Source organism: Rhopalosiphum maidis, chromosome 2 (assembly GCF_003676215.2).
Source record: "Rhopalosiphum maidis isolate BTI-1 chromosome 2, ASM367621v3, whole genome shotgun sequence".
In the NCBI taxonomy this organism is placed as follows: Eukaryota; Metazoa; Arthropoda; class Insecta; order Hemiptera; family Aphididae; genus Rhopalosiphum; species Rhopalosiphum maidis.
This window is the reverse complement of record NC_040878.1, coordinates 48,678,011-48,703,548: the sequence shown is the minus strand read 5'-3', so window position 1 is coordinate 48,703,548 and position 25,538 is coordinate 48,678,011. Positions and strand designations below refer to the sequence as shown.

General features: G+C 26.9%; 1 protein-coding gene across 1 annotated transcript in view; it reads left to right on the top strand.

Annotated features, from left to right (window-relative positions):
• Positions 1 to 25,538, top strand: part of LOC113551415 (kelch-like protein 17) — a 48,800-nt gene that overhangs the window by 11,364 nt on the left and 11,898 nt on the right. The window contains exons 2-6 of the mRNA XM_026953651.1: positions 19,947 to 20,080; positions 20,177 to 20,273; positions 20,332 to 20,453; positions 23,246 to 23,360; positions 24,216 to 24,322. Of these exons, the coding sequence (XP_026809452.1) occupies positions 19,947 to 20,080; positions 20,177 to 20,273; positions 20,332 to 20,453; positions 23,246 to 23,360; positions 24,216 to 24,322 (575 nt within the window). The remainder of the gene's footprint in view (positions 1 to 19,946; positions 20,081 to 20,176; positions 20,274 to 20,331; positions 20,454 to 23,245; positions 23,361 to 24,215; positions 24,323 to 25,538) is intronic.

Here is a 25,538-nt window from a genome sequence, read left to right as displayed (position 1 = left end):
TAAGTATAGCGCTATATTGAGGGCGGAAAAATAGTCACAATTCACTTCTGTTATAATACAGTATAAAAAAAACCCTTGACGTATATACTACCACCGTATTACGTATTATATAATAAAACATAAAATAATAAGTATTAAATAAAAAAAACTCAATCACTATTAATTCTTGGAAAATGGTATGCTGGTAACTGGTATTGGTAGTTGTTTGAATCAAATAAATCAACACAATATAACATTGACTGAATAGAAATTATCATCGGTAAAGTTAAAATAAATTATAAAACAAAAAACAAATACGAATATAATAGATCGTTGTGTGTCCGACCTTGACATTGACCTTCTCCGCGCGCTCTATCTCTCTTCTTTCTCTCTATGTATGTACATAACTCTATTCCGTTGACACAATAATATTTTACTTGTTAACATTCGTTATCAATTCCGAATTAATTTTACGGAAATTCGTGTAAATCGCTATTTGTTTCACATCTGTGCTGATATAAAAAAATGAAACGATTTCAGGGGGTTTGTGCAACCCTTAGCGGTCTCCCGTGACTGCGGCACCGATTGTAACTATCCATACTATTTCATCCACGATGACGTTTTATAAGAGAAAAACATATATTTTCATGACCTGCGCCGACCGGAAGTTTTGATTGTTCGGCAGCGTATATACCACACTCGCTTCAGGGCGTTGACACGACACCTACGTCGACGGGCCGCTCTATTGAATTTGTTTTCCCTATTAGAAATATACCCATCCAATCCACAATATTAAAGTACGAGCTTACACGGTGGCGGTTTAGAAGGCGATCGAAACGATGAAGGTATTGAAATCTATACGCGCTATACATGTGGCGTATTGTCCCATATTTGACCCGTCTCGTATTGAAGCGTGTACCGATAACCGATGATTTACATCCACTGGGTAGCGGTGTCTTTGTAAAAGCGCTGTTTTCTCTATTTACGCAAACGAGACCGACGATCGTGAATACAATCGATCGTACGAAACGGTCTAACTATAAGACGTTAGGTTATAGCTGAACTTGGGTTAGGTATATATAGTTATGATATTTAAAAACGAATGTCGAATGATCGATATTAAATTATGTAATATATTAGAATGTATAATAATATAATATCTATAACCAACTTTTCAACTTAATTAAATAATAATAACTAATAAGTATATGTCATTCGTTAACGACCCATTTTAAACGCGGAACGTTTGAATGTTATCATAATAATTATCATACACAAACATCGTTTTGAGTTTAACGCTGAGACATATAGAATGTGATCACAACCCGTTATTATAAGATGCACGTATTTTACGTATTATGTACCTATATATTATAATTTATAACATAATTATCATGCATTTTTATGGATCAAAGATTGAAAGATGAATGGATAATTCCACATTTCTTTTTTACATTTTTACTATATGTACCCGTGTCAGTTGTTTGATCATTTCTATACTTTAGGTTTACCTATACTTATTACTTATTACTTAGTAGTAATAGTTTATATTATATTCACGAACTACGAAGTATGTGTGGTTTTACTTTCAGGGTTGAATCTATTCATTTACAAACACTATACAAGGTACTTGTATTTTGAGTAGATAATAAAATAATATATAAGTGTGATGATGTATGTCTATATGACTGTATATTAAGGGTGCTTCTTAAGACAAAACGAAAATCTAATAGCACACACACACATACACATATTAAACTATTATGTGGAATATGGATGTTGTATGTGTAGAGTTGAAAAACATCATGTGCTATTTAAGTTTTTCGATTTATTTCGCGGCTTATCGTTTATTATATAGGTATATATTGTATATTGTACATCTACAAATGTTTGTACAATTCAAGTTGAAATTGTCCTGCAATACTATTGAAACTTGAAAGTGTTGTTTTCTGTTATTGAACGAGTCTATTTTTATTTATTACTTGTAGCCACGAATGAAAATATAATGGAATATATTATTATTATAGTCTATAAAAGTCGATGGTTTAGGAGAATAAAATACTTTTATGTGTATAATAATGTAGGACTAAACTTTAACAGTAATAACCATTTTTTTTTTTAAACAAGAATGTCAAGAATTATTAATTTTTGTTAATTATTATAAATACAATACGCAAATTTTAAGATTAAAAGTAGCGTTTGGTAAGATAAATGTGTTTCCAAGAGTATAATTATTTATTACTAATATAATAAAATACATATATGAAAATTGCACTAAAAGTATTTGATAGTTAAGGAAATTACATTCAATCAAATTCACATTACTTTCTCGGTTTTTATAAATTGTATATATGTAGGCAACTACGTCATAATTGTGTTACACATTTTTATTGAATTTCAATAAAATTAAAAAATATAATATATTTGTGATGTATCTGTATACAGCATCTTCCAAATTTTGTGTAAAAAAAATGTTAGGAAATATGTTGGTTCTTACACAATCACCACAATCATCTTTGTTACACGAAATTTAGAATCCTCCGCACATATATATAAATATATACATATAAGCGTTATTAATTTAATATGATTATCAAGACATTTTCATTATTAAAATATATAAAAATTATTACAATACAAATATTTCTTCTAAATTGAAATTTCATTAGCTTTAGTAAAACAAATTCATAATAATATACTTATTAGTATTTGTAAACAGTTTTCTATACTTACAGTAAAGATATAAATGTAATATATGAAGTATTCATGACAATAATAACAAGCTATTATCACGTCGAGTCCTTTACTTAATAATATATAACACGCAATTAATTATAATTGCGATGGTAACAATTAGCTAATACTAGTAGTGTTTTTTTTAACTTCAGTTTTTATTTTTTATGGGGATTAGAATTTCAGGGAGCTGTAATCCAGATAATTTATTGAACCTTAAGTATAGGGATTATCCGGATTTTACAGATTATTGAAACTTTAAAATTATTTTTTTTTTCCAAACAAATGATTTAAATATCATGAAAAGAACTTACTATAAGATAATAATAAAACTAATTTTTGAAGAAGACCTATTAAAAATTCGTTAAAAAATAAATAAATTTTTATGAAAGCCAACGTAATTATAAAGTTTATATGAATATAATAATATATATTGTGCATTTTTATATATTTATACAAACAATTTAATTATCAATCTAACTTAAATACAGAATTTTTAATCTCTCTTTATGAATTAATAAAATATGGTTTACCATTATCATATTATATTAAAATAATACTACGTATTAATTATTATACTCGTATTTTATATTTTTCTACTTAACTACTGTATTCAGTGAATACAACCGAATATAAATTCGACATAAATAAATACTCAGATATTCCAAATTTATTAATTTATAACTAATAAATTAAATTAGTAAATATATAAAAGAAGTGGATTTGTTGACATTATAAATATACATTATTATATTTTAGACATGATTAACGTGAGAACTGAGGAATCAAGCACACATACAATAAGTGAAGTACCTCCTGAACTTTTTCTGTATACGTGCATGATAGAGATGCTCTCTAGTAATAATAGAACCCCTGATTTTATTTCATATACATGAATATTATAATGATGATTATACGCATAATACTATTATTGTAATAGTCAAGTTACGCTCTGTTCGTCGATTTCGACGAGAGATTAGATAAGTGAGATATTGTAATATCTATGAGTACCTGCAACTCTGTAGACAAGTCACTAAAAAAAACATTAAGATCGTAGAAAACAAGTACTCAAAGTCGTAAAATATTCTAAAATGCTTACTATATAAATTATATTATTATAATCAACGGGCAACGGCTGCATACAATATAGATTTGGTAGCTTAATAAACAACGAGTTTCTCTAAACTATATTATGTATAACTATATATTACTATATTATAAGATGCATACAAAAACATTATAACACAGTGGACCGCATCGAAATACGACGATAAATCGTAATTGAATCGTGAGATACTCATAGGTATTTTATAATATACGGCGATAATTGAAAAATAAATCATTGATTATATTATACAGTATACGGCAGTCGGCAATACACACTACAACGTAGCCATTATAGCGCGGAGTACAGACTACAGGTATATAATATAATGATGTTGTATGAAAGCGCATAATATTAAACACGTTAATATATCGCATTATACTTTATAATAATATATTGTGTGTATTACTGTTGGTATACGCAATACGAGAGTTTCGTTAAAGTTCGATCGCGCGTATTACGATATTATAATGGTTTGAAGGGTAGGTATACCTACTTTTTACCAACATGAATACTACAACTCCTGTTTCGCAGTATTTTACGACCCTCGTTATATACGATTTTCAAATCGGTTTTAAAACTAAATGTTGTCGAGGTGAATGAATTTCTGTATACCAACTTATTTTATTTTTTATTACTAAAAATAATAGTTCTTAATTATAAAAATTAATTTTTTCATTAATATAAACTTCATAGATTATAAATATATCTTGTTTTATAATAATTTTATAAAAAAAAAATATTAATATTAAATATTATTTATAAATTTATTATGTTAAAAACGAATATGAGTATATTATTATAAAGTATTGTACTTTGTAAGTAGATACTAAATATTTAGACTTTCAAGTATGAAACACACTATTTTTAAATTTCTTTAATTTAATAAAAATCAAAATAACGTTATATATATATAAATACACCATTGTATACATTTCCATAGAAACCATGAATATATTAACTTAACTTTACGATTTGAAAAATTAGTTGACTTGTCCAGCCTTGCTTTCATTCACTTATATGTAGGTAGGTACTATATGTTTATCTACTACAATATTATGTACGCATAATAATCATTGTAAGTTATATCGCATAATAATGACCTTAATAAAGTAAATTTCCATAGACAGTCAATAATAATATAATAAGTTCATTGAGTATATTGAGTTTAAAACATCTTAAAGTTTTCATAATAAAACTTTAAATTAGAAAAAAAATATTTTTTATGAAAACTGTAATTGCTTATGATAATATTTTCTTTTTCTTCATAAAGTATGCTATTAGATTTTTTCATTAATAATATATAATCGAAGTCACCGCGATTCCCATAATTACCTTGTGATGGTATACATTTGTTATGAGTTTTTGATAACAATTAATAATTTAAAGTTGAAGTATTTATGAACATTTTTATCACGGATTTTTAGTTTTTCCGCATTAATATAAAGCTTTTGTAAGTTATCGATCGAATAATAAAAGTACTACAATGGAAAAGCGTCTCGTCGGAGACCATTTAATCGTGTCGCCAATGTAAATGTTTGAGTATCGTCTCTGTTTTGTACAATTTATGAGTATAATAAACATGATTTCGAACGAAAGTTTCAGCCGCAAACAATACACAATTTAATGTAAAAGAAAGGGAACACAATATTGTATAACAAAATCCAATATTAGTGTCGAATACGCAATTTTATTTCACCGAATATAATAACGCATTTGTACTATATTACAATATAAATACATTTGTTTATCATAAATTGTTTTTATATTATACAGGGGAAACAAGTTTATTCGGTCTATACAAATATTCTCGACCCCTGCGGTTATAGATATTATATTATATATTGAGTTTTGAGATCTTATCCGTTTTTAAAAATTTAATCCCAAAAGTTTTTAATCCTAAACCGCCGCTTTTATAGTGCTTCATCCTGTACAGCGTGTGTTGTTACCATGCCTAAGGAACAATGGCTGCTGCACTAGACAGGCCTCCGGCCCAATCCTATTTAAATAATATGTGGTTGAGCATTGACCATAGGCCGTGTTAACCTAGCACTCAACCGTATAGTCGTGACTTATCAAATTCCAATAGAAGTAATACGCGAAGATGCATGAAAATAGAAATTTACGAATAAATTGATTTCTGCTTTTAGTTTAGACTGATATAATTCTTTTCAAAAGTATTATATTATTAATATTTAATTATTATAATATTATATATTTATAGTTTATACCACATTATATTAACTAATTAGATTATGTAATTAATAATATAATAACATATTTTTTATTGTAAATTATTATTGTATTTGTAAATACCGTAAAATAATAATAACAGATTCATATAGATCATAATATAAATATAGAATATAGATAATATTTTAAAGTTAAAATAAATTGAAAATGTCATTACATAATATAGTAAAATTCATAATACTTCAATAGGTATATATAAAAGTTGTAAGTTGCCGCGAATAATGTTTTTAAATAATAACAAAGTAATCATTATATATTGTTTTAATTAGTAATTTCGTCTAAATTTAAACTTAAAATATCTATATAAAATAATTGCCTTAATATATTTTATAGAAATTATAGTTTCCATATGAACTATTTATGAGGAATCTTGTATTCAATTTTCAAGCATTTATACCAAGCAAATAATTTTAATTCAACATTCATAGAATATAAAAACTGAAAAAAAAATTTGAAAATTCACATGTTTATAAATAGCTCAAAAATGGCAAAAATATTTTGAAAAATAAATCCTAAATATAAAATAATAACATTAATGTTTTATGACAATTTCAAGTATTTACGGTTATTTGTTCTCAAGTTACGCCAAAAAAACAAAATTGAATTTGGAAATTTCCTATTAATTAATAAATAGGTCTCTTGATAATATTATTCAAATTATTTATTAATAATCTTGATAATTTACTCATAACTAAAATAAACAATAAACATAAATAAATATGTTAGCTTGAGTATTATAAATTATAATAAAGTTCGTTTATTATAATTTATGGTGAAAAAATGACCCATCTTCATTAATAAATACAGACGTTGCTTAGACCTTTTGTAGTTTAATTGTCGGTGAGATCCATAGTACCTCGTCCGACCCTGGTAATATTTTATGGATGAGGGTGTACAACGTACTTTTACATCTACAATTTACCTGAATCCTTATCACAGGGGAGCATTTATTTAAATACATCATGCATGATATCTCTTACGGGGTGTTTACGTATTACGGGTATATACGGGGTATTACTCATTACATAAACACGGAGATCGTCATTAATATTTCACATTTTAATTTATTCTGAGTGATATAACGTCTTTTTAAATGTACCTACCGACAGCGATTTAATTTAATTTTCTCGTGAGACCATTTGGAGGTCCTCTTGGCCAAAATGTAATACATTAATATTATATGTTAGTTATTATAATGTATTTTTTTTTGTATAGTATCAATTATTTTATTATATAAATTTATTATTATAAATTTATAACTTATATACAGTGTTGTGTATGAATGTGGATATTTAGTTATCCTTTATTTATTATCTAGATACAATTTTAATGAATTAAATGTTATCTTATCATCTGGATAATTTTTTTTTATCTTTGTACAACATTGAACGTATAAAAATCGAAGTTATACTTGTCATTTTTGCACCAAAGCTACAATATTGTTGTATTTTTGAAACTACTGAGATATATTTACACATTACCAATAATGCATTGTCTATTTCTATTTATTCTATCTAGTAAACCAAAAATATACAGTAATCACAATAATTATACGACTGGTTGTGTAGTAATGTGATTATAATAGTAATAGTTATAAGTTCATTAAACTGAACTTGAATTTTAAAAGCTATGCAAATTTAATAGTATTATATTATTTTAAGATAGATAGAATTTATAACGTGTTTAGATATTAAATTGAATAATTTTTTTATTTGTAAAAATATGTTCAACAGTAAATCGCATAGGTGTAAATTGGGGGGACTTAAGGGGGCTTAGCCCCGCTATATTTTTTAAATTTTTTCAAGGCATTTAAGGTTAATTATTAGAGAAAATTATAAAATATAAAACGTAATACCTAATCAGGATATCCGATAGGTATGTGTTATACTGTTATGTAAACATTTAAGCTTCATGTATGAATTTTGTACAGTAAATTTGTAATAAAATTAAAATGATTAAGCTATACGTTTATTTATAAGTTATAAATTATAAGCGATAACGATAAAAAGTTATGTATTATACGCCGTTAAATAAATAATTTTGAAGTTTTTAAATACATTTTATATAATAAATATTACAATGAAATTGTAAAATTTATATGTAGGGGGTGTGGAGGGCGAAACCCTCCGCAGGCCTGTTCTATGTTTATAATTTGTCCCCCCCCTTCTAACAAGACAAATTTACGCCTATGAGTATATATGGGTACGATATTGTCGATATTTATGAAAAAAAGACATTTCACTGAATAAAGAATCGAACAATTTTGAGATTGTTTAAGTCAAATTAATATAATTATACATAGGGACCTATTAAATAATAATCGATACGATTCACCAAGCATGTTGACCCATATTTCTTTAATATAAGTATTGCAGTCATTCAAAATTTGATTTTTAGAATTTTTAAATAAACTTACTTAAAAACTATAATTTCAAATTCTTGAGATAGTTTGTACTAGGTATATAAGAAGTGTCCTATGAAAATATAAACTTTTGTTTTTCAAATAAAAACTCAATTCCCATTTTACATTAATTGCTAATCAGACAATTTAAACAAAACAAAAATCTAAATCTAAAATTGAATGAAAATGTGTTTAATTACCTATATAACTTTATGTGCCAAAAATTCTATGTCAATAGATTTAAATGACATAGGAGCTATAGTAATTTGAACATTTTAGCAAATAAAAATATTAATCTATCAGCACTTATAATTTGTAAAAATAGTCAAAGGATAATAAATACTATTTACTAGATATAATATTATATATATTTTAAATATTTACTAAACCATTTTTAAAAGTTTTTATTCTTAGTACAAACATTTTAATAACTGAGAAACTACTCGTTCAAATTTTAAGATAGGTACATCAACAGTTTCAAAACAATTATACACCAAATTTTGTTATCAGGAATACAAAATTCTAGGATTATTTAATTTATTTTCCATATGACGACAATACATTTAATTTAGACAATTTTAGATTTTACTACCTAGTCGAAATATATAAAATTACATTTACACATTTAACAGATTAAACAATGTTATTATAAATGGAGTTCTAATTTTAAAAAAGTTTATTTGCGTATGCACAGAATACACGAGTTAAAATTTCAAGTCAGTGTTATTGATGGCCCAGTAGTTTAATATTCTGCAAACTGAATTCAAAAATAGTTTCTGAGTTTTAGAGTGTTCTCTGTTTTCGTAGTAAATACACGCCATGCGGTAGGTTATAGTGGTTATTTACGATTAGAAATTTATGGATTTCAGAATTACAATAATATATCGTTAGCGTAGTTCCAAATTACAACTTATTAGTTACTTAGTATCAAAAAATGTCCATATTTATAAAATACATACAATCTTTGTCTAAATGAAAGAGTACTAGATAAAGACAAATTGTTTAGTGACAAAAACTACTGTTACGTCTTAAAACAGTAGTCACAGTGTATTAACATACATTATAACATAACACCATAATAATATGAATAATATAGTAACTCACGACAACGTATAAAAACCTTGGCGATATGTAATCATATGGAACAAAAAACTTGGGTTATTTCGACGAAGTAGGTATACACGTGTTGTACTTATACGTCATATACCACAAATATAATTTAATGTAATTTATAATTATATATAGTCATTGCATCGTCAGCTACAAAAGTTATTCAATAAATAATTAATTAAAAATATTGCGTTGAAATAATGAAATTCATAAAAATAATATGATAAAACCTATCTTTGTCCCGATTTGACACTACTTCTCATCGAATAAAAGTATATTTTATGATACTTACGTAAAAATTATCAAAAAAACGATCTACTAATAATTTACACTTAAAAAGACAGGTTCTCATTAAAAAAAAACAGAAGTTTGCATCTTCTAGGATACTCTTTCAAGCTTAAGTATGCAGTACAAAAATTTTCAAAATAAAGGAGTTATAAAAATCAGATTTAGAATAACTCAGTGCGTTATTGGCACCATGTTTGGTGAATTACCTTGTATAAGTACGCTGTATACAGCTGAGACTGATGACTATTATATTTTTTGAAGATTGACAGTAAAACTGTACGCTGTGCAACTATTAATATATTACTTCCTATTTGTGAGTTGTGAGGCATATCTATTATATATTTGACTTCGTGGATATTTGTAATGAAAACTCAATGTTAATTCTTGAAAAACGTGTAAAAATTGATAAATTTTAGACGACATATTATATAATTTATAGTAGGTAAAATTTATTATAGTGATTACAAATTGTATTATATGATATTTTTTCTTCGATGTCGTATTATACAAAAAGCTCGAATTTAATTTTAACTCTCTAAAAAAGAATTGTTGAAAAATCAAATTTATATAATTTATCAAAATTTAAACCATAACACAATACCTACTTGTAAGTTGTATTAATATAATAATCTCCTATACTGAATTAGTTACAATTTGATTTCGCACGATTTATTATATATAATAAATATATCATAGGACTAATAATTATAAAAAAATGTATTCATTGTTATTTTTAAAATAAAGTAACGATTAAGTAATTATAATTTGCAGTGCGCATTTAAACATGTGCGTTGTAGATTTTCAGTCTTCCTATAGCTGTTTCAAAAGAAAAAACTTAAATAAACTATAAATTTAACTTTGTTTCCAATAATAACATTGTATGCTATAGAGTTCATTGAAATAAATATGACTGCGTTATGAAATAGAATTTATATTAAATATTTGGTTTGTTTTATAAATACTTTAAACTACGTTGCGTGTCATTGAATTTATTGTAGTACGAATAGATAAAAAAAAAATAAGAACATTTTCATCTCGCTGCAGCTGTGCACGTGTATAATATATGGTTTTTAAAAATACATTCGAATGATTACGCATTTTACGTCTTGTTTTTTCTAATCTACGACAATGGACAGAATTATGTCATGAAAACAACAACAATATAATATATAAAATATAAATCATTATGTAATGCAGTGGCGTGAGATAAAAACACCGCGGTTGAATTGCAGAGATTAACGCTGGAAAATGTTTCAGGGTGGTTTTCGAAAAAATATCGTAATATTTGGTTTTGTCAAAAATAAATGGTTTCTAATTTTTCATTTTGTTTTCCTTATAATATTTCAGTGAGGGAGAGTAAACTACCCTTCCTCTGCGTTTGCTCCTGTGGTTGAATTATTAGGGATGAAAACAATTTGATATTACTTATATTAAGGAATCCTTCGTAAAGTAATATAATGTACGATGCACATAGATTAAATAATTTCCCCTCAAAATATAACAGTATTAGGTGTATAATAATGGTTTAACTTATAAATGATACAAAGAAAATATGACGCTATCAACTGGCGATATACAAGTGTGTATGCGATATGTTATATTATACCACTTATTTTAATTGAATTGAATTAAATTTTTTGTAAACGCTAAGTGAAAAACCGTGTTAAAAATGATAATTATTCATGTACCTATGTTAAAAATTCTCGTATTTAACTTTAACCCTTCAAAGTGTTTTTATTTTGTTTGTTTGGCGTTAGCAACGATAATATTGTTTATGTTTAAAAACGTATATACATATTTTGAACATTGCTCGAAGAAAATCAATCTATTATTATTTATTATGTATGTAGTATATATTAATGTTTATATTACACCTTTGCAGTGCATTATTCTATGAATGTAATTAAAAAGAATATCACATATAGCCATTTAGGTATTTATTTTACTTTATTTACTCATTACTTTGAACATTATCATATTTATACACATTAATTTATTAAACATACTATATCTCAGGTTATTAACTAACAAACAAACAAACAATATTAAATTTTGCATAAATACGATTAACTACCTCCATGTATATATTAAGTACCTACGCAATAATAATAATATAATAAATAACACATAACTTCATTAACCGAGAAATGATAAGTTTTTTTTACAGAATATTCTAATGCAATAATAATTTGAATTAAATCCACATATTATTTAATATTCAATAACGTTTTATATAATACTCAAGTGCTACCAGTACTAAATAAAATATTGACTGAATCAATATTTACTAGAGAACATATTCCTCTCAATGTATATGTTTAGCATAATATTTATATTTACATTTTCTTTTAAACAAAAATTTTTTGCAACAAAAGAGATAATTTTTCATTGTCGGTATGAACTTTATTAAAAACCAAATTATCATCTTGTTTTTCTTAGTTAACAAAATTAGAGTCTATGGGACCTAATCAAATGGCATCCAAATACCATAAAGATCATTGATTTTCAAATATATTATTCATTTCAACCCAAAATAGCGTAAACCGTAAACTGTAGGTATACATCACATTATAGCAAATTTAGAAAATATATTACTTTACTGTAAATGGTTGGTATAAAATGCTCTTCTTCAAATGTCGACTAGAATAAAAATATTTTTAAAATACAAAATAAACGTTTATAAAAAAAAATAATTTAATACTAACCTGTATCGAGGTCAAAATTGTTTTACTTTATGTTTTTGTTTTTGAATTATATCCGCGATTTAGTCAAAACGTACGTAAAACGCCGGTGTATACCTACAAGTTTTGGACCAGTGCCATATCGTGCTTATGTCTTATAATATAGGTGTGATAAATATATTACTCACGTAGTCACGTGCCTATTCCTGATAATATGATTTTATTGTTAATTTTATTGTGTAACGTCTTTGTGTGCATGTTGTACACAAAGTTTTCCTATTTGAAATGTTTTGTAAATCTTACGTATACACCTAATACAATGTACCTTGTCATAGAGTCGACTAAAGTCTAAACGCGGAAATATGGAGTTAATTGTCGTTCCCGATATATACAAAATATGTGCAAACAAAGCAATCGTTTAAAGTGCAAGAGTATTATTAGATTCTTAAAAGTTTAAAATATAATGGCATAATGCTATCCCTAATAATTAATATACAATATATAATAAAATAATTTATTTTAAAAAATGAATAGTAAGCTAAATATATTCTCTATAAACCCCAAAATATGTTTAATCATGAAAACAATATTTTTTCTACTAATTCTGTAATCAAAAAATCTTTTTTTTTTTAAGCGCTGCATAAATCCAATAATATTTATCAAAACCTAAACATCCGCTCACGTATGCATTATACATCACACAATTTGAACGGCGATTTTTGTTGAACATCAGTTTACGTTTTAAATTTTAATTCACGATGCTGCTGCTATAGCAGTCGTCATCGTCACGGCCACAGTAATTTAAATATAATACGATTTTTATAATAGTTTTGTTTTGTTCATATTATTAGAGAATGGTAATATTATATTGCGTTGCGGCGATATATTTATTATATTCTCAGAAGTTAACCGCCGAAGAGCAGCTTATTAATAAAATTATTGCGGAGATTTTGACGGTGTGAAAAAAACCACACGATGATAATAAACTTTATCGTAAGTACTATACATGTTTGCTATAATGTAGAAATATAGTATAGGTATACATTAAACTATAATTTGCAAGTTTCATGAATTTGCGGAAACTTGGCGGGACGGTCGACGATTGGGTGTTGGTCGCCGGCGTTGCTTGTCGACGGATTGATTTTCGACAAGGCGTGTGATAATGTGGTGTACGTTACACTTCGTGTGTATATTAACACGTCTACACACTCACTTGTATACAACATAAACGACTGAATTTCGGGTGATTACGATTATTTGCGATTAAACACGACGAATGGAATATCCACGATATGCAATTCGCACTGATAAAAAGGATTGCATATTGTAATTGTGAGTCGTGAGGGAGCATATTTAAAAAAACATTTACCAGAAACCGTAAAAAATATGTTTATTTTATTGGGTAAATATAATTTAAGAATATTCAACGTAGATAAGTTCCATAACAAAATGATAATATATAGATGTCTGATTATTCTTTTTGATAAATCAGTATATGTATATTATACGTATACCTAATATATAATTACACCGATTTCAACTATTCAACTCGTTTAGATACATTACGATTATTTTCCGATTAGTCCTCGTGAGACTGCAATGGAACATTGCCCGTCTATATAACATGCACCGCAAAGACGTTTTTAGGTGTTGATATAGGAAATATGGCACTACCTACACATACGTTTATAATTATTAATAATTTTGAAAACGTCTCCGAGATGCATTTTAATAAACGATGATAGGTATCAAATATACCGATGATAGTTATTATCACATTTATTCGATTTTCTAACAACGCACTTTAATAGTTATTCCATAACTCGATCCATATCAATATTTTGATCCACACTATTGTTAATGTAATTCGAATTGTATATAATTAAAAATAAGGAAATAAAGGAAGTGGATATTTCATGTAGGTATAGACGTATAGAATAATAAATATTGAATGTGCGTGAGATAGGTATACAAGAAATTTAAAAAAATGTATACATATAGGTATGTATTATTACTTACAACCTTCGCTTATACTAGCGATCGTATCGATATCGAAAAGAACACCATATTATTATAACTTTGACGGTTTTATTTTATTATTATTTTTTAAACGTACACCATATTATATTGACGATATAGATATACCTACCTATAAAATGTACTTTTCTCCAAAAAAACCACAGCGTTATTATGAGTATAAAAGAGGTACGTGACTATGATAAATATAATACGAGACCTATCTCATCTATTTTGCACATTTTATTGCAGTAAAAAAAGTGTAATATCAGTCAACGGTAAATCACCTATACTCCTATGACAAGCATATTACTTATTAAAACAGACAACAACATATTATATTATATAATAGGAGAAACGAAATGAATTAATTACCATATTAAAGACGCGACCGCACACATTTAATTCTTTCGTTTAACATTATGTTTACGTCCACAAAATGATAAATAATAATAATAATAAAGATAATAGTACCTAGTAAGATGTTTATAAAAATGTATAATATTAAGAAGTTGTAGAGTTATATAGGATGAATGTATATAACTTGTTGCATAAATTCTATTTCGTTTTCGTATGGTTGGTGTGCCTATTCTATAGTATATTAATCATGTATTATTAATTTAGAAAATCGAAAAGTGTTTGAAATAATGTGTAGTATGCCATTGCCCCTTGGAAAAAAATTGAATATTTGATTTCTCATCGATTATTTTTACATCGACGGAATTATGTTTCCTAGTTACGATGCGCATATAGCATATTATAATATGAATTGTATTATTATAATTTGTGATAATTTTCAACATTTTGTGTACATAATATAGTAAACAATACGTTTTTCGGCGATCGAATATTTTATTATTGTCTATTTCTCATTACAATATTAGTATGATATTATAACAATTAGTTGTATATTTTTATATTATATGTAATTTATTTGTATAGGTAATACGAGTAAATGTACTTATCATCACTTTTGTATGCCATATTTATTGCAAATATTTTTCTCATTCAGTATCAATTTTCGCATAAGCCTGATAAGTTATCTTTATATGTAAATAGCCAGATAGGTATGAATACACTATCAGATGTTTTAGTTTCATCTCGCATAAAACAAAATACTAACATGTTCATTGTAATATTAATTATAATTTATTATAATGTGCACATTACACGATCGTTGTATATACAGTGTGTTTTTTTATTGATTGCTGGGCCATTATCTCGATCCTATAATCGTATTTTTTGCTAACTTGAGTACACAGCTCTATATTTTTTACTTTTATATAATTATAATATAAATTATTCACCTATTATATTTTACTAGCCATTTTTGTTTAACTTTAACACTTAGGACTAATTAAGAATTTATTTAAATTATTTGAACTTTCACTTGAAAAAGTATAACAAGTTATAATCTATTATATATAAATATACGAAGTGAGATATTTATAGTTACTTATTAGGACAATATATCGTCATTCCACCAGATTTAACTTTTAATAATCAAATTTGGTTACTAAAATAATATATTTTAATATAAATGAATATAATATAAATTATAAAATTTAGGTTTTTTTAATTTTAAATAAGAAAAGTATGGAGAAGAAATAAAATAATTATGATAGTTATAAAAAATAAAAAAATAGGTGCTACATTTAATTAAAACAATTAAAAGTTGAAAAAAAAACACTTGATATTTACTATTTACTAAGATAGATAGAAAAACCCTGTATAGTGTATCTACATGATGAATTCCAACGCACGTGACTAATGGTATGTTGCCTGTCAAGTACCTAGTCAAAATTTCTCAAATTAATTAAGTTTTATATTTTTATTCCATATATTTAACGTACTTATTACACGCACATCTTATTATAATGTATTAAATAATATTTAGTATAAACGTTTAACTCAATACAATAATTAACGATTAGAAGGCTAACTTGAATAGGTTTTACCTATTATTATTACCAATTACTTATTATCGTCATATATATTGCTACGGTATAGGTACCTATATAATAAAATCTGTGTATAAAATGTATAGATAAAAAACATGTTTGGTTTTATTAAAAATTAATTGAAATAATAATTAAAAGAAACAATAATAGTGAATATAATTTTTTATTTTAAAAACACGTAATCGTTAAAAATAAGTAATAATCCAACTACTAGTATTTTATACATATTTATACCATAAAAAAGGGTTTTACATACAAAGATTTAACATTTAAATGTAGAAAACCACATTGCAAAATTAAAACTTATTATGATCAAAAATGTATGATAGTGCCTATGTAGTGTTCCATCAGTAAGTAACATTTTGACTAATTTGTTGAATGTATAAAATACATAAATATATATATATATACAGAATGATTTTTTTATCAAACAACACTCATTATTTCAAAAATTTTTTACATAGTTTCAAATTGTTAAAAAAACAACGTTTTTATTAAAACATTATATTTTTAAATATTTTTTATCCTTATAATTTTTTAATTTTTTAAGTTTTTTACTTTTATGAATGACAACATACTGTTTTAATTTCATATTCCAAAGCAAAATAATTTTCTGAGTATTTTGATACATAAAATTCGAATTTAGGGTGAGTAATTTATGAGTTATACTTATTTAAAGTATAGATAAGCGGAATAGTGGACAAACATTTTGCGGGGTAACCCCGTACCACTCCATTCCGCGCAACTAAACATTAAATACGCATAACTCATAAACTACTTGCCCTAAATTCGATTTTTATGTATCAAAATACTCAAAAAATTATTCTGCTTTGGAATATGAAATTAAAAATCTATGTTGTCATTCAAAAAAGTAAAAACTTTAAATTTATAAGGATAAAAAATATAATTTTTTAATAAAAACGTTGTTTTTTTAACAATTTGAAACTGTAAAAAAATATTTTCAAAAACATTAATACTTTTTGAAATAATGAGTGTTGTTTGATAAAAGAATCACCCTGTATATTATCAAACTCTAGTTAGTAAATATTATTAATAATATATAATATATATATGTATTAAATTTATGGTTGAAAATTCTACAAGAAAAAGTAGGATTTGACATTTTAAGAAAACTTTCATGATAAACACTCAACATGCCTAGCAATAGAAAAATGCAGTAGACTTTATTTATGTGCTATAATTTAACTCCGAAGTGGGTATTCGCATAAATGTAAATATGTAACACAATTTTCAAAAGAACTTTTATCGCGCACTCCCTTGCCGCAGTACCAACCCAATTTGCGGATACTAACACGCTATAAAGGGCCTATACGTGGCAATTTTTTATTACATAATAATATAAGTCACGGTTACAATATACGTACCTATATATTTTTTTATATTATAAATAAATAGATTGGCAAGACGGATCCTTGGAAATATCATACAACGAAGGATATAAATAAACTTTTTTCGTTATACCTCTTGCGTTCAGTTATAATTCCATCAAGTTTGACGGGAAACTCCGTCAAACCCATTCACATAATCCATCAACTTGTCGTTTAGAGTTTAACGTGTATGGTAGCTCTAACCACCAGGCCAGAGGCTCGTCGTGCGTTTGTGGGCGCTCGTCAAGTCTGATTAAACCGGTCGGTCGGGTCGTCGCCAATTGACCCAAGACACGCGACTGCTGTGCGTATACATGCCAATCACTAGAAAAGTCATCATTTACAATATAGTAATAACATACTTCAATATATAATGTATACTATATGTAGTCGTTATGCTACAATTTTCTTTTTTTTTCTGTTTCCCGTCTACTTAATAGAGTTTACAGACGTATAGTACTATAGTAGATGATAATATGTTAAGTCTTAATTAAGTCCTACATGAATTATACACATAATAATTGCCAAACCATAAATTACTACATATTTCTTGGACTTAACATGAATACATCAGATATGCAAAATATAATTATAGAATTAGGTGACTATTTAATATATATTTACAGCAATAATAAAATAAAAAGCGTTTTAACTTAGTATGGATTTCAATATTATAATAATTAATGACGCATTCACTATAATCACTATTTACAATTATTATTACCCTTGCAATTTTAATAACATATAACATTAAAATAAAATAATGATGTGTTCAATAAAATTTCGTTAAACATATTTTTATAATTTACTGTAACATATACCAAGATAATGTCTGATAAATTATGATAATCAATTCGCCATATAAATATTATTACTAAATTATAAGCACGTACCTAAGAAGTAAGAATTGCCAGCCGTGAATATTTATCAATATCAGTTCCTGTAATGACTTATCTAAGTTATCAGGCATTTCCTTCAAAAATAGTATTAAATTATGCAAATGTTAACATCTATTTAAACGTTGTTATTATCTAACAATATCCTTCCAATTGAACTTTACAAAATTATTGAAAAATCAATAGCTAAATAACTTACAAGTTACAATTTGTATTACGGTATTATTATTATAATATTATAAATACATGACATAAGTATTAAGAAACTATATCATATTATTATTATTATTGATTGAATTAGCCCAAAAATTTCGATTAAGAATATAATTTTTATTTTTTTTTATTTTTTATTTATTATAACTTAATATGTTTCAACACACTGGGAGTTATTACAAGTACTTTAACAATTTTAAAATTTATAAGTAACATATTTATAACATAAGTAACATTGATAATAAATAATTAATATATAAATTAGATTTTGAGAACACTTCATTGGATTCATATGTAAATTACTAAAATTGTTTTTTAATCGGTGCAAAACTTCTGTATACTGAGTGTAATATGATTTTTGAACTGTTCTATAAGCCCACGAAGCAGATTAATATCACTTTGTCCAGAATCCATAAAAAAAAAAGAAAGTTACGCCCATAAAATAAAAGCCGATACGCGTATAACATATAAAACTGATTAAACCATAAAAAAAGTTTTTAGTATACACATAATAATACATGTTACCCTCCCCCCCCCCAAAAAAAAAAGCCCGAGTTATCGACAGAATCCTTTTGGCGGCGCCAGTGATAGTAGTTGTGATGGTATCAATTCCCGTCATGTCTGGTGCGTTAAGACACTATATATTATATGATATTTATTTAGGAAACGCTTATAATGTGTGGTTAAATATTATAAAATCCTATACATAGTATTATATATTATACCTATCCCACTATTGGCATAAAAGTATTATAATAAAGTTGCATGACTGAGTTATAATTAAAATTACCCGTGTTAAATTTACGATCGTAACTCACATTGATTAAACTACATATTATAATAACGTATTATATGCGTGCATCTTTGTCCTTTGCTCTGTATCGTGAAGTATTTTAATATGTGCGTGAAAAACATATTTCAGAACACGAAGAGACCGGCATCGAAGAACCTCCGACTTGTGAATCACCGGAACCGATGTCCTGTTACTTGCACCACGATCCCGACCATCCTATGTCGTCGTTTTCCGTCATCAACAAGATGCGAGTCAACATCCAAGTACGACAACTTAATACAAAAAAAAAAATACGATATTCTTGTCCAATTATATTATGTTATCATATGTTATATTTTTGTTTCAAATATAATTCACAGCTCTGTGACGTTTCTCTTCGAGTCGGTAACAGCGTAACAAAAGCTCACAGATTGGTGTTAGCCTCTTCCAGTCCTTATTTTTACGCAATGTTCAACGGTGAGTGAAATAATTTTTTTGTTTTTCTCATTAAAACATATTTATTTATTTTTAATAGATGACATGGCTGAAAAATTACAGTCCGAAGTCGAACTACATGACGTAGACTTGGGCGCTCTACAACTTTTAATTGAATATTCATATACTGGACAAGTACACATAACAGACGAAAATGTTCAGGTTTGTATATAGGTATATAATGAGTTATGTCAGTTATTACTTATTGGTATAATTCATTTATTCATAATACAAATTGTTTTACCGTAATACTGTATCAAACTCCAAGTTAAAATACAAAATGCAAAATAAGTAAATCTTGAAAGTTATAAAATATATTTATTATATTTTATATATACATACTACCTACTTAAATATTTGTTCTTATTATAATAACTGTATTAGCAGTGGCATAACTATGATTATAGAAGGGACCCATGGCGTAAAATCTTAGAATTCGTTTTTGCATATCAATAAATGTAGTTTTTGGAGAGGACTGTTATCGATTATATTTATTTATAAACCAAATCTAAAACATAATTATTACGTGGAATCATTAAAATATTTCACTTAATTAATAATATGTGTATAACTTTTATAACATATTTTTAATTTTTTTAATTCTGATTTAGTTTTGACGTATTATAATAATAACTATATTTGATATCGTATTATAATTTTGTACCTATACCAGCTATATCTAACTAATATTTTTATTGATTATTTTTTATGACCAACTTTCCTAACGGCTATATCTATTTGTTCTAGATTGAAACATAATATTAAACCGTGTAAATAATTAATATAATTTTAGCACTTCTAGTTATAAAAAGTGAAAAAAAAAAAACGAAATTTAATTATACGATAGTTTTAGAAATTATGTTTTGTATTTATACTTTAGGTTTGAAATTGGCCTAGTAGTTGGTATAGTTAGAGCTGAATACTTAAATAATAAAATCGGAGTTGGAAATTAAATAAACATTCTATAAACTACTATGGCGTCACCATGTGTACAGTCTAACGAGTTCATATAATAATACATATATAATATAGGTACTTGTCGTTGGATTGTGGGAATACATTTGCTTATTTTGTCTATTTTCAATATTCCATGCAATATTTTAATTACTCTTCACTCTAAACACTATTATAATATAATCACAATTATCTACTATATTATAGTATGTATTCCTGAATGTTTAAAAAATGGTGCACTGACTGTTGAGTGTTGACTCCTATGAACAGAATTACAGTGTTAAACCGAATCTAGATAAGACTTACTGTATCTTTATCTCATCTAGATACCTAAATTAGAAAAAGAGGAATCTAATGGTCATCTAACATAAAAAAAAATATATATACCTGCCTGTCTATAAGATGCATTAAATAAGAATAATATGTATTTGATTGCTTTTAATTTTATTATTTTTACTATCATCCACTCATTACAATATTTCTCAAAATAAATGTAACAACAGATTTTTATTTTTTACATCAGTGTAACATAATATAAATTATATACCTCATATACTTTATGCTTGATGTTTACTATTATTATTAATAGCCAATAATTACAATCACAAAATACCAGTAATGTTTGGCTGTGTATAACTGAAATTATGGAAGATAAGAAAACCAAATTTATAAGGTTTTCTAGGTATTATTCATTAAAATAATACACAAACAAAAAACCCACTCTAAAACATTGAATTATTTGGATTAAGACAAGATTTATTTTTAAAAATTCTAACTTTTGATACAAATATTTACCTTTTTAAATTTAATAATAATAATTTCCATAATTTCTGATGTAATTGGGTATGTCGGTCGATAGGATAATTAAATAGCTTTAAAATAAAATGTAATATGTTAAAATGTTTAAGTTTTTGGGAAACATAAAAAAATGAGTGGTAGGTTTGTTTTTGTTTAATGATTTCTTCATCATTTTAAGTATGTATAAAATCTGATATAGATAAAGTCGGTTGCATCTTCTGGCTTTCCAGTAACATATTTTTAGTTTCTTTCTGGTAACTATCACTAACAAACGTCTAACTAGAAACGACACACATAAGACATAATCTATGTAGTAGCACTAGTACGTATGTACTTACATAGGAAATACGGATTCGCATCTCAAAAATAAGATTAAGGGCATTCGTGAAGGCACATACGAAATATTATATACTTGAAACGACCCTCGGGGGGTATACGAAAGGAACGAGAAAAGAAAGAAAACCGAAAGTAATATACGTATATACACGCACACGCCAACTATAATCCTATCATCATCAATCTCGAGAGAGGATGACGCAAGTTTTCTCTTTCTTCCAAAACAATTCTACATTTCTATCTCTATTATCGTACCTTATTTTTATTAATGATTCACATCGGTTTATTAATTTATATTTATATATAGTTAGGTACACCAATAACAAACAAAACCGTTTAATCTGATTTATCGTATTTTGTAGTTTACGTCTTTAAAGTTTACGATTTAAATTACATTTTACATTAATCGAATCGATAAAAATAGTTGTCCATTTTGGATTTTACTTTCGTGGAATGGATTATAAAAATCCCACCGGGATCCAAAATTAGACAAAATTAGTCGTTGACCTTATTCGGTCTATTACACACGTTGCAGCTCAGTTCATCGGTCGTGGCATTTGATTATGAACTTTTGTTTGCCCTTAACACATAATCCGTTTTTCTCGCCCACGGCGGCACGACCATAACTAGGTCAGACGTTACGTGCTTAAGGACTGACGTTTAACGTCATATTACTATGTATATATATTAATATATACCTAGCTAGTAGTGATGTCACGGTATAGTGGTGGTGTCATTGTACGTCCAAGGACACTACTGCCGTCGCGAATTTTTTTATCGAAAATAACTTTTCCGCTTTTTCAACTATCTTTATAATATCAATATACGAATATGTTATATTATATGATGGTGTTTTTTTTCCACAGGTACTTTTACCCGCGTCTTCATTGCTCCAGATAAACTCTGTTCGAGACGCGTGCTGTACATTCCTGATGAAACAGTTACATCCGACTAATTGTCTGGGTATCAGACAATTTGCCGGTAAGTGTCCTCGCACGCTGAATATCAATTATATATTTTAGTAATTTAATTAATTACACGAAACGTCTAGAGAAATACGAATTTAAACAATATTTAAACACGAGTATACGAATATACGAATATAATAGAAAACATAATATATGACTATATACGTAGCTTCAGGTATAAATGGTATAATATAGCATGGCATGTCGCGCGTAATAAATGTTTATTCACGACAACAATCGATGCCGGTTACCAACGTATGGTGGACAATTCATTGTACAAGTGTATAAAACGTATATTATCTGTAGGTACCTATATATTTGGTTAATATAATATAATTATTATGTAAAAACGGCGGAGCTGTGACCCGTGGAGCAGATTGAAGTCGTTGGCGTTTCCTTATATACTCGAGGGTTTTCGAAATTTTTACATAATATTTTTGTGTCCAATAAAATTATTAAAGAAATACAAATAATAACCTCTCCAATATAATATCATTAAAACCTATCCTATCGTATAAGTCGTCGACGCAGTGAACTTCCATTTTCTAGATACGATTGGCTTAAAGCCATCTGGAAGCCCGGTAGATTAACAAGTAACGATCCAAAAATTAAATTAACTCTATAAAGCGGCCGTGGCGTATATGTTCAGATGAGTATAAGCTATAAAACCAAAAGTAATAGTTTTCGATCATATACAGTATATCTTTAGATATTATATAATATATTATGACGTTGGCAAATATAAATCTATAATATAGTAGATTTGAATAAATATAATTATATAAATAAAACTTGTATTTTTTCATAAGAAATAATAAATTATTTAGAATAATGTATTTATGAATTGTACATTTTTCGTTTGTTTTAGAGACGCATTCGTGCAACGAACTGAGGACCCGATCACACCGCTATGCATTACAAAATTTCGAAGAAGTGGTGAAAACTGAAGAATTTCTTTTTCTATCGTTCTCCGAGGTAATCAACCTGCTACTACTGTAGCACATTTTATTTACGTATGAAATATATTAATATAAGCCTGCTATAGAACTGCTGCGGCGAGTCCCCCAAAGGTCGTCGACGCTTGGCAGTCTGTCAGCCCAGACGGACTGCCCGGACTGGGGTAGAAATTTATAATGAGTGGGTGAAACCTTGCAGACATAGGTGAAGGGGTGTTTATATATGGCGTCACAGACCGTCTACGGCGGGTCCTTGACAGCGCATGGTATAGACTAATGAGAATTTTCACCCCGTACTAACGTTAAATTGCTACTACCTTTCCACAAAATATTATCATTATTATTATTATTATTATTATTACAATTATTTATATTGTATCTACTCCACGTGAAATTACTTTTTAATCAGGAAAAACAATAAGATTTTAACACAGCTGAGATAATAATATACTTTTTGGTATAACAATAATATCACTATTAAGCATTAGTTTATTTTTCAAATTTTAGTCAATATATAGGTAATAGTAGGTATATTATTTTATTATGGCTACACTGGCAACATTCTGTATTCCATAAAGTTAAATGTTAATTAAATTTCTCTACAGCACAGACTTATATTTTTAACATTATCTATTATATGTATTTTTGTATATTTTATATCGTTCGTCTGACAAACATGAAATAAAATTATGTCGTTTTATTCGTCAAGACTCTCTCTACGTCTGTTTAATATATTATACGACATATATGTATGTGGATTTATCCCCGCGGCAGACATCTGCTTATTAATATAATGCACACGGAACGAAACAATATTATACATGTACCTAGTAAAAAATCAATGGGACTCGGAGATAAAATACAGGATAAAGTTCCACCGCGAAGGCGGTTGAATAAAATAATACACGAACTTATATATTATATTAGCAGACAGTGAGCTAGCTGCCTCCGGGGACGCGTATAATAGTTAATTTGCATTATATCTATATAGTGTTTATTTTAATAACTAATATGTGATATATATATATATACAAAAACGTTACACGTGATAGGAAAATTGATTAAAAACCACGCGTGAGGAGAAAGAGTGTGGTTAAATGTTAAATAGATTGAATCACGGTAAAAGGTTAACTGGAGTATGGCGATAGGTTTGTATAATTCAACCACCTAGCTGACGGATATAGTAATGTATAGTAATACCCGGTTATAAATAAAATGTATGCAATTTACTTATC